The 12,149-nt window shown below is 41.2% G+C and overlaps 1 protein-coding gene across 1 annotated transcript in view; it reads left to right on the top strand.

Moving 5' to 3' along the window:
- Nucleotides 1-10,089, top strand: part of B4GALT1 (beta-1,4-galactosyltransferase 1) — a 50,476-nt gene extending 40,387 nt beyond the window's left edge. The window contains exons 5-6 of the mRNA XM_081845630.1: nucleotides 8,076-8,180; nucleotides 9,234-10,089. Coding sequence (XP_081701756.1) covers nucleotides 8,076-8,180; nucleotides 9,234-9,369 — 241 coding nt within the window. The 3' untranslated portion in view covers nucleotides 9,370-10,089. The remainder of the gene's footprint in view (nucleotides 1-8,075; nucleotides 8,181-9,233) is intronic.
- Nucleotides 10,090-12,149: the final 2,060 nt, after the last annotated feature.

Raw genomic sequence — 12,149 nt, 5'->3', positions numbered from 1 at the left:
TTGTGACCGTCTGCGCATGCGCGATCGGCGAAACCCAGAAGTAACAGGCTCCGTTACTTCTGGGTCGCCGCAGTGCACAACCCGAAGATAGTTACCCCCAAGCTACTTCAAACCGAGGTATGACTGTACTTCAAATGTGTTTTAAAGGTATAGTGTCTACACAGGCAGTGTCTGACTAATGTGGAATAAACAGTAATACTGATTATGACTTGGAAACCACAGTTTTGTTAACGTGGCAGGAGCCTTTAGTGTGTGTGCGGCAACATTATACCTACCAGAAGGAGATGATAGCCACAACATTTCTGCAACAGATATCAAGGCCCTACTTGCTAGGCACAACAATTCTCAACCTCATACAGAGTAGGAATATAAAGCAGGGCCTGGCTAGGGAGTGGCAGTTTCTGAAATCCATGGGGCCTGGTCTGGGAAGAGCTTTGAGAACATGAAGGACATAACATTACGGAGCAGGGGACAGGCAGAGAACAGTTTGTTGAACAAAAATTGCTGTGGAAGCCTTCCAAGAGTCTTGGCACTTAATCTGCATTAACTGATGGTGCAGCTGCCAAATATCTCTTGGATTGCTAATTATGACCGGGGAAAGTTACATTAGAATTTGCATTTTTAAGAAGATACTGACTTATTTCTGGATCAGCCTTCAGCCTTCAGCCCAATGCAGTGAGGTAGTGCCATCAGAATTCACAGGGATTGAACCAGCATTTAGACAGTAAAAACTGATCTATATATCTCCTTTATATATCTTTATATATACTTGTGAAAGTGACCTAAGGGGCTACTGTGCTATAGATAATAATGAGATAAGTGTGCGATGGGACTTCCGCCGTGCTGCGATCTCAGTGCAAGCAGGGTTCTCACCGGGAGGGAGAACTCGAGCTATTTTGAAGGATTGGGGGCAACTCTAGGGCGCGGAGACCCCCCCAAACTCTCTTGAAGGGTGTTCAGAGAGTCTAGTCCCCGGCACGGCCAGAGAAAGACCAAACCGGCTGCCAGGTAACCTCGGAAGAGGCGAAGAGCGTGGGCGGAGAGGTCTAGCGGTCGAGGGGGAGCCATTACTCACCTTCAGATAGCGAAGCCCTGAGCTTGCAGGGAGAGCAGTACGCTCTCAGAACAAAGAACTCCGACACTTGCAACTTTGTAATTAAGATAAAAAGAATAAGGAAGTCTCGGAGAGAGTAAAGAGAAACAAACGGAGTTCAGCTGATAGCCGAAATCAATTTAGACACGGAAAGACGCCAGTGCGGGGAAAAGAGAAAGGGAGTCGCCTTAGCGGTTACGCTGTTTCCCTTTCTGTATTCCTCCCTCCAAACAAGCCGAATAGAAGGAAAAGCACGCTGGAGAGGAAGAGGGAAGAAAGGGGGCCAGAGACAAAGCATTAGGACTTGGCGTTTTTGGTGAACCGGAGGCTGTGAAGAGAAGAAGGGGTGTATCTCTATCTTAGCGTCAGAATTCAGGAGAACAAAGCCGGAAGAGAAACCCCCGCCGCCATTTGAGACTTTTTGTGTGTGAGTTTGTGAAAAGCAGAAAGAGGACAGTGATAATATCTATATTGGAGCTAATGCGCATATTGTTCTCCATCTCTTTTCCTTTGGTTGGAGACTAGGGTTTTTGAACTTCTGGGAGCTTCTGGGAACACTTTGAGAACACTCTGGGAACTGGCGTCAGTGTATATTGGTTTGATGGCTTCTTGTGTTAAAATGAGGTTGGTGTGATTTGAGACTGGCCTCCGCTCCCCCTGCCCTTTTCCTTTTCTCCCCTCCTTCTTCTATTCACCACCCCCTATTTTAAGACCCCCCCCCCCCGTATATCTACGTATATCTACTATGGAACATGGACTAGCCTGATTGGAGGCAGGACAAACCCCCGACATTGGAGCATTCCGCTTTGAAGGAAGAGGACTGTACAGTAAGAACTTGATATCGATTCTATATATACGGACTTCGATACTGACTGTTGGGAAAATACATATATAAAGAATTGGGAATTCTGAACAGTAACACTAAAGAAAGAAAGAGGGTATTACAAAAACGGACAAAGCGGGCGGTATAAAGGAAATCATCTGAAACAAACTCAGGGGGCGAGAAATTATCGGGGGACAAGGGGAAATAAAAGTGTATAAGTATTTAAGATGTCACATACAGGGAAAAAAGGAACGAATGGCGGGACCCCTGGGGATAGGAGGGGCTCTAAGCAAGAGGTAGACTTTAAGTCGGATATTTTGAAGATGTTTACAGAGATCAAACAAAGCCAAGCCAACTTAGAATATAAATTAGAGCAAGTGGATAACAGGATCGGGAAAATGGATAAAAAAAATGGATGAGACTGTTAACGAACTTAAGGGCCAAATAAAAGAAATATTTAGGAGAACGCAGCTTACAGAGGAAGGGTTAAAGAAGACAAGGATAGAATTAAAGGATATTAAGAGGGATAAAGAAAGGATTAAAACTGAAATGATGGACTTAAATAAGGCTCAGGAAGAGATGAAGGACATTATTGCGATGAATGAACTGAGGCAGAGGGAGGTTAATCTGAGATTTAGAGCTGTGCCAGAGACCCAAAATGAAAATATTAAAGAGAGATTGACAAGGGAGTTAGCAGAATGGATGGGTTTACCAGCGGAGGAAATGGCCAATAATATACAAAATGCATTCAGAATGCGCGTTAACACAACAAGAGGAAGGAAACTTATAGGTGATTGTTTGATTACATTCAAGGATAGAGAAATGAGAAATAGGATCCTTCAAAGGAATAGAGAAAAGAGGTTGAATATAGATGGGAATTATATAATTATTTTTAAAGATGTCCCGATCAGACTACTTAAACGAAGAGATCACTATAAATCCTTGGCGCAGGTACTGAGAAGAAATAAGATTGAATTTAGATGGGAATTCCTGGAAGGGATATCATTTGTATATAGAGGTAAGAGGCACAAGCTGTCAAGTCAAGAAGAAACCGGGAAGTTTTTGAGGAAGTACAAGGAACTTAAAGTGGAGGTAAATGGAACGGGGGTTGGAGGAGATGAGGGGGCCCCATCAGGAGAGTTAGGAGAAGGGGATGAGGAGGAGGAAGGAGGAAGTAGATCGGGCGAAGAGGCAGAGGAGGTAGCGGAGGACTCAGGGAATCCTTAAAGGAAAAGAGAATTCGAATAAAACTCAGGCGAAAACTTAACTTCTGAAGTGAAAGTTAAGCATCATGGGATTAAAAATCTGGAACTGGAATATTAATGGGATGAACGATAAAAATAAGAGGAATAAAATTGAGCAATATTTGAAAAAGAAAAATTTGGACATTATCTGTCTACAGGAAACGCACGTTGCTAGAAGACATAGGAAGGTGTTAATTAACAAAAGGTTGGGAAAGGAATTTGAATCCTCAGACAAGGTAAAGAAAAGAGGTGTGGTACTGTATGTTAAAAATAATATAGAAGCTAAAACAATATTCAAGGATGAAGAGGGGAGGATGATAGGGGTCAGTATTAACTGGCAAGGTGAAAAGCTGATGGTAGTGGGGCTATACGCCCCAAATGGTAGTAAAACGGAATTCTTTAAAAGATTAGAAGAGAAGTTGACGGAATTTGTGGACCAAAAAATAATCTTAATGGGGGATATGAACGGGGTTGTCTCACTAGAAATGGATAGACAAAGAGAAGGAACAAGCAAAGAAGGAAAGTTACCAAAAACCTTCTTTTCCATGGTAGAAAATTGTAATCTGGTGGACATCTGGCGTCTCAGACACCCGCTTGACAAACAATTCACCTTTCATTCTGAGCCTAACCAATCGCTGTCACGCATAGACCAGATATGGGTCTCAAGGGAACTGTGTCCAAGAGTTAAATTAATAGAAATAAGACCAAAAGTAATTTCAGATCATAGCCCAACAGAGCTGGAACTGGAAAGCCTAGAGACAAGAACCTTCAGATGGAGATTAAAAGACCACCTTTTAGATGACCAGAAAGTTGTAGAAAAGGCACAGAAAAAACTGATAGATTATTTTAAAGATAATGGTGACAAAGGAACAAAGGATAGCGTTGTCTGGGATGCGAGTAAGGCTGTAATAAGAGGGTTCTTTATCCAACAGAATGCAATCAAAAATAGGAATAGAGAGAAAAACAAAGAGGAAATTCTAAAACAGATAATGGTTAACGAACAAAAACTATCACAAAAACCAAATTGTCAAAAAGTGAAGGAAAGAATCAAAATTCTACAAGCCCAGTTTGCTATAATAATAAATAGAGAGGTGGAATGGAACATTAAAAAACTAAGGCAAAAAAAATTTTGAATTTGCGAATAAATCAGGCAAATGGCTTGCCTGGCAAATCAAAAAAAGGAAGGAGCAAGGTGCAATTAATAAAATAACAGTGGAGGGAGTAGAAAGAACCGACCCCAAAGGAATTAAGAGCGAATTCCTCAGCTATTACAGGAATTTGTATAAAGATCAAGAGAAAGTTGGTTTAAGGAGGATAGAGAGATTCTTGAAGGATAAAAGGGTGCAAAAAATCTCAATAGAGGAAAAGCAACGTTTGAATACACCAATTGGAAATGAGGAAATAGAGGAGGCAATTAAAGATTTAAAATAGGGGTAAGGCACCAGGCCCTGACGGATTTACAGCCGGCTACTACAAAGAAATGAAATCTATTTTGGTGGGACCTCTAAAAACGATTATGAACAATATCTTAAAGAAAGGAGAAACCCCAGAGACCTGGAAAGAGGCATATATTACGTTTATCCCCAAACAGGATGCAGATCCAACCCAGGTTAAAAATTACAGACCAATTTCACTCCTAAACACAGATTATAAGATATTTGCAGGAATTCTGGCAAGAAGGCTGAAGATTTTGCTATCAGAAATTATTCACAGGGACCAGGCGGGATTCCTGCCAGGTCGGCAGATGAGAGATAACACAAGAAATATAATTAATATGCTAGAATACCTGTCTGTTAGGATTGACAAACAAGCTATAATGGTGTTTGTAGATGCCGAGAAGGCATTCGATAACGTGATATGGAACTTTATGTTGAAGAACTTAGAACACATGGATGTGGGTAACGATTTCTTTAATGGGGTAAAAGCAATATACACAGAGCAGAAGGCCAAATTGATCATAAACAATATGGTGACGGAGGAGATAAGGATACAGAAGGGAACAAGACAAGGATGTCCGCTTTCTCCATTACTATTTATAACTGTGTTAGAGGTCCTTATGAACTCAATAAGACAAAACGAGAATATAAAAGGAGTATCAGTAGGACAGAATGTTTATAAGACCAAAGCCTTCGCCGACGACTTAGTAATAATGACAGAAGAACCAGCAACGGCAATAGGGGAAATATTAAAGGAAATAGAACAATTTGGAGAAGTGGCAGGTTTCAAATTAAATAAGACAAAAACGAAAATGATAGGAAAAAACGTGGACCCAAAGATAATTGAAACAATCCAACAACAATCGCAGATAGAGATGGTCAAAAAAGTCAGATATCTCGGCATCTGGTTAACACCCAAAAACATAGACTTATTCAAAAATAATTATGAGCCGATGTGGAAGGAAATAAAGAAAGATTTAGAGAAATGGGGAGGGCTAAAATTGTCATTCTGGGGAAGGATTAATGTAATCAAGATGAATGTCTTATCAAGGTTGATGTTTCTATTCCAGACCATCCCTATAATCAAAGGGAGTCAAATCTTTAAGGAATGGCAAAGGATAGTCTCAAGATTCATATGGCAGGGCAAAAAACCCAGAATTCAGTTCAAATTACTGACAGACAACAAACTGAAACTGACACGGGGACAAACAGAAGAAGACACCTTCACCCCGGTATGGCTCCCCTTTATCACATACACAGCCCAACAGGACAACGACAATAATCCACCAACAGCATACAAATCAATATGGCTAACTTGATCCAAAACACCCACCCACCTCACTCACACACGAAAACAAAGATCACCACAGCCAATCACAAACAAACAATCACATCCTAGGCCAACCCCAACCTCTCTCACCACCAAAGGAACACAAGTGAACAACACAAGCACGCTGACACCAAACTACATACATTAAGCATAATAGAAACACCGCTACCCCACCCCACCCCCATCCATCTCCCCTCCTTCCACCCTCCTTTCTTCTTTTTTTTTTCTTTTCTTTTTTCTTCTCCCCCTAATGCCTCAACAAATGAAATGGATTTGTAAAAATGTTACACGGGGGAAAAAAAAGACACGAGGCATTACACTTACACTGTAAAACAAGAAAACCCTTAATAAAATATATTAAAAAAAAAAAAATTACTGACAGACGTAAAGGAAAGAGGGGGCTTTGCCCTGCCGGATCTGAAACTGTACTATGAGGCATCATGCTTATGTTGGATAAAAGAATGGGTAAAATTGGTGAATACGGAGCTGCTCGACTTAGAGGGCTTCGATAATAGATTCGGGTGGCACGCGTATTTATGGAAGAACAAAAGGAAAGTGCACAAGGGGTTTGCAAATCACATTTTTAGAGGGCCGCTAATCGAAGTTTGGGAAAGATATCAAAATCTGTTAGAGCCGAAAACACCACATTGGCTTTCACCTCTCGAAGTAATGAGTATAAAAACCACTAATATGAGAAGCAATTGGGCAACTTATGATCAGCTACTAACTAAGGTTGAAGGGAAATGGAAGCTAAAACCGTATGAGCAAACAAAGGAACATGTTTACAATTGGCTACATCACCATCAGGTGAATCAGATGTTTAGTAAAGATATCAAAGAAAGAGGTTATGCAGATAAAGACTCAAAATTCCAGACAGAAATAATAAATAATAAAGTGAAAATTATATCTAAGATATATAGGATGCTGTTGGACTGGAATTTAGGCGACGAGGAAGTCAAATCGGTGATGATCCATTGGTCAAGGGATATAGGTCATAGTATACAGTTTGAGGATTGGGAGAAACTTTGGAAGGAGGGGGTAAACTTTACGGCGTGTACTTCGATAAGGGAAAACGTCATGAAGATGTTTTATAGGTGGTACTTGACACCCATGAAATTATCAAAAATGTATAAGGTGGATAATAAGTGCTGGAGATGTAAGGACATAGAGGGCTCCTTCTACCATATGTGGTGGGAGTGCAGAAGGGTGAAACAATTTTGGGAGAAAGTACACACTGAATTGAAGAAGATATTAAAGTACACGTTCATAAAGAAACCAGAAATCTTTCTTCTAGGGATATTAGGACAAGAGATAAAAAAGGAAGATCGCAGATTGGTATACTATGCGGTTACGGCAGCAAGGGTAGTATTAGCCCAGAAGTGGAAACTACGGGAAACCCCAACGGTGGAGGAGTGGAGATCTAAGTTGTCGGATTACGCAGAGTTGGATAGATTAACAGGAAAAGTTAGATACATAAGAGACCAAGTGTTCACCAAAGATTGGGAAAAGTATGTAGATTATCTGGAATGTATTAGTGAAGGGCAAATAACGCTAAAGGGATTTAGAGACGCACTGTGAAAGACTAAGAGTTATTGTGCAAAGCAAACAGGAATTAGGAATCGGTATAATGACAATATAAGTAATGAAACGTGTAATTTTATTTATTGCTTCGAATGATTTACGGACAGGCTGAAGGAAGTCCCGTAAGAGACGACTATGTTATATGGATGATATGGAAATGATAATTGTTGTTTATTATTTTTAATTTTTCTTTTCTGTGTATTTTCTTTGTATTTGTGTGTTACCTTGTGTTTTTTTTGGAAATAACTAATAAAAAAGAATAAGGGGAAAAAAAGAGATACGTGTGCGATAGCACAATAAGTGATAATGTTATTTCACTTTCATTTGATAAACTACTTTCAGCTCGACTGTTATGTTTTGTTCCATGGGCATCTCTAAAGCAGGGATAAGGAAACTGGCTCCCCATATGATGTTGGACTTTATAGTACTCTTGACTCTAGCCATACTGGCTATACCAGGGGTCTTCAACAACACCTGGAGGACCACAGGCTTCCCATCCCATCCCTGGTTTAAAGCATGGCTATGCTTTTATATAACAACAGCCTCTCTACTTATGTGCCTTTTGCAGGATTGTTTTCAAAGGCATGAGAATCTCCCGTCCCGATGCTGCAATTGGGAAATGCCGGATGATTCGCCATTCGAGAGACAACAAAAATGAGCCCAACCCACAGAGGTAGGTCCTTCTTCATTGCGTTCTGTACAAACATCTTCAAACGGTGGTACTGGGTGGCAGCCGGTGGTCTCTCTCATGCTGCTAGTGGGCTTTATGATCTAGCAAGGCTTCCTAAAGTGGGAGGTGATTTCCTCCAATTCCCCCCCCCCCTTGCAAGCTCCCCCACTGTTCAGGAAGTGCCTTCAAAGCAGACCTTGGAGGCTCACAGGGGGCAGGAATTCGCATAAAAATAAAAATTGCCTACCTTGATTTCTGAAAATGGTAGCCACGACTGGGCGAAAGGAGCTTTCCGTCAGCATGAAGGACACCATTGGATACAACACGTCCACATTTTGCTGGCTCTCCATTTCTTTGATTTAAATATCTAACAGTGGAGAGACTTGTATGGCCTGCTCATATTTAGAATTGGTTGTTGGGGGGAGCAAGGTGGGGGGCTGTCTTTTTACAACGGAAAGAATGTACAGGTGAGGGGTACATAACCCTGCCATTCTCCATCTTCCTCTGCTCAGCAGTTCGAATATTTTCCTCTCTAGCCCAGCTCCACCTCAGCATCAGAGCTGAGCTTGGGAGAGAAAGATGCTTGAAGTGATAATTCACAAGGAAGTAATTGGGGGTGATGGTTCTGTTGTCCACCTGCACACACATTTTATGTAAGAAAGCGAAACTACTACTCCTCTTTTAGATGTGAATGAAGCAGGCACACGGGTGGAAAAGTCTGCTCCCTACCATCGTGTTTACTCTGGCTTCTCGGCTCTAAGCCAAATGGAAAAGCAAGAGATTGTTTTATGCCCCTTTCCATCCCTGAGTCCTAACTCTTCCTTGTGAAACTTGAAAGCTTGCGCCGCATCTTGAAACTATTAGCTGGTTCAATAATATATCATCTCCTAGATTTCTGTGTGATATCAGCACAAATGTTTGTGTTAGGTTTGAGCATTTGGGACATAAAATATTTTGTTCTCTTCATATTAGCCCGAATACCCTTTCGAGGAGGCAAAAGAAGGTTCTATTTGCAAATCGAGATTTCCCAACAGTGAATCTCTCTTGTTCTTGCAGGTTCAACAAAATTGCTCACACAAAGGAGACGATGAACTCTGATGGCTTAAACACTCTGAAATACACAGTAGAAAGAACTGAGAAATTCCCATTGTATACAAAAATCACAGTGGATATAGGATCACCAAAAAGCTAGCATGCCAGAGGTGCAACAGAAGACTTGGAGAACCCTAAATAGGGGCTGCTCATCCTATCAGAATTTTATCCCTGCTGTTTTATTACAATCAACATGGAAAAAAAGGATGCCTTATTTTGCCATTCTGAGGCCTTTCAGTTGGATGGACAATTAAGAATTTTAATCTCAAAACTCTTGCTATGTGTGTCTCTCTTTTAAAGTTTAGAACTGTTTGTAGGAGTTCGTAAATATGTCAAATTTTTCAGGGAATAGTAGTGACATGTGGGCAAAATCCACTGGGAAGTTTTGCTGTGCTAGCCCCATAAGAAGGTCTGCAAGCTGCCCGAAGGCACCATCCATCCATTCATGTGGTTCCTCTGTGCCTCAGTGGGGCTTGCGCAAGAGAGTTGCATCGTGGACGGTGCCCATTGCTTACGGCAATGTTCTCCACTATAAATAGCAGTAGCACAAACTTGGGAAATACTTCTGCTTTAAAATGGATGGTGTATTATGCAATTATGGGCCATTTCCCCCCCATTCAATTTTAAAATTGGGTAATGTTTATGAAAAATCAGTGCTTGTGGTTACCGTATAAAGGACTGGAAAATGCTGCTAAAATTGCTTTTGAGTTTACCTCTTTTGATACAGCTCCCCATTCTTGCAGACAGGATTGTTCTTGTCTTCATAGGTATTGAAACACCTAAAAAGAAAAAAGAGGGAAGAGAAATAGGATTATCAAAAGGGGGGGAGCTTTGATTCTGTTCTGCTGGCAGAGGGAATTTTAGTATCTTTGGGTCTCTTTTTCCTGAAAATTGTCTTTGCGTGACAAAAATATTTAGGCTCTGACTCTGAGAGCAAAGTTCTCAACCCAGTTATCTGTTTGACGTGGGTTTCTGTCCACCACAGGGAAAAAGCACAGCGAACTGGACTGCACAGTATTTGTTTGAATCCAAATGGATCTTTCTAGCCTCCTTGAAGTTGAACTTGAAGTCCTCCTTCTGTCTTGGGGCAAACTAAACGGTTAGAGAGATTGCAAGTTCAAATACAGAGATCATGCAATGCTTTCTCCCTGCGGTGAGGGAAAGAGGTAGAGGGGCAGAATGCAAGCCTGAGACTTGGGGCCAAACATGAGATGTGGCCCATGGACATACAAAAAGCATTCCGCGTGCATTTTGCCCTGTTAAAAATCCACTTGCTTACCTGAGTCAGTCCATCTGTGTCTTGTTAGCATTCCTCTTGTGAGCACACTCAGCCTCTTGATCACTGGCAAACTACTGCCACACTTGAATGAATGGGCCAGGTATTGCTCAAGGCAGTGCTTCACAAAGCCTGAGGAGCACTGCCTTGTGTCTTGGAAGGTCAGGCAACATTCACTGTGCTTCCCAGTTTGCGGGATGGGCTTGCCTCTAGAAGCACGCAACGTAGCAGTGTGTACAGCACAGCCAAAGATTTCGTAAGCCAACGAAGCCCATTTCCATTTGCAAGGCAGCGGCACCTATGCGAATAGGCAGGATTTCAGGGAAGGCGCAGCAGTAGATAGACTAAGGACCTGGGGTTCACTAAATAAACAGAAACTCTATATGAAAGCACCTTATTAAGCAGTGAGTAGGAATTTGCCACTCTTCCGGGGGGGTTGGGGGTTGGCTGCACTATGCAGCTTGGGCCTAGGCTGCCTCTGTATTCTGTAGCAGTGGATGAACCATTGACTTGTGATGTAACTCCCTCACTTGAGGTCAGTGGGCCTACAAAGCGTCATTGTCAATGATGCCTGTAAGCCCTTGACATTGGGGGGTTTGGAATGACTTGCATAAGTACCATTTCTTGATTGCCTTATGCGTGTATGCTGAATTTCATATTCCTTTTTTACTGTTACAATGCAATCTGTTTCTCACTGAGGAATGGCAAAAGGTCTGTAATTCTGGGTTCATAAGGTAGTCTCTTTTTTAAAAAAAATATATTTTGTCAGATACGTTTACTATTCTAAGGACTAAATATTGTATAAATGTCAAACAAAAAAATATTTTTTCTTGCAGTGTTGTATGTTAAAACGTGAAATTCACTGTTTTTATTTTTGCAACATGTTATTGAAAAGTTTGCAGGGGGTTGTATATAAAACCTAATAGCGTGTTAACACCATCAATACAAGCTGCAGGCAAAGTCACATTTAAACCAGACTAAAAAGGGGGTTTGTGCACTTTGATTTGTATAAACCATCCTTGTGATGTTGGTGTGCTCCTTAAAAAAGTGGCCTTTTTAGTATATTGCTTGAGGAGATAAAGACATCTCCTAAAATATTTTTGTGAATTCTCAAAATATCCGTCTGGATGCCTTTGAAACTCAGGTCCTGTTTGGATGTTGTGTTTTCTCCCTGCCCTCTCTGTACTGTCTGTGTGGAGAGGTGACATGATTGCAGTGCTGTTAGGTTACAAAATTTAGAATCATAGGCTCATAGAGCTGGGAGGGAACTAGATACTTCTTCCAGAATGTCAGAATCTGTGTTTATAGCATCAGGCGTGCTCAAAACCATTCACAGGACCTTCTTAGGACTCCATAAATGAATGAGGATGGGCTTTAACTTTAGCTTTCTGCTGCACAGCCTCCTATTTCTGTGGAGGCACATAAGTCAATTCACCTCATTTTATGCCTTGTATATAGGAGCATAAACAAGGCAGAGACTTGCGAAACCTTATAAAGAACAACAAATTTTATTATGCCAATAAGCTTCTTGTGGAGAGCTTCATCAGATGCATGAAGTATAATTCTGAACTGCCAAACGGTTTCCACGTTCCTCAGCAATCTCC

This window comes from Podarcis erhardii (assembly GCF_964252035.2).
Source record: "Podarcis erhardii genome assembly, chromosome: 17".
Classification (NCBI taxonomy): Eukaryota; Metazoa; Chordata; class Lepidosauria; order Squamata; family Lacertidae; genus Podarcis; species Podarcis erhardii.
The sequence above is the reverse complement of the archived record's forward strand: the minus strand, read 5'-3'. Positions and strand labels throughout refer to the sequence as shown.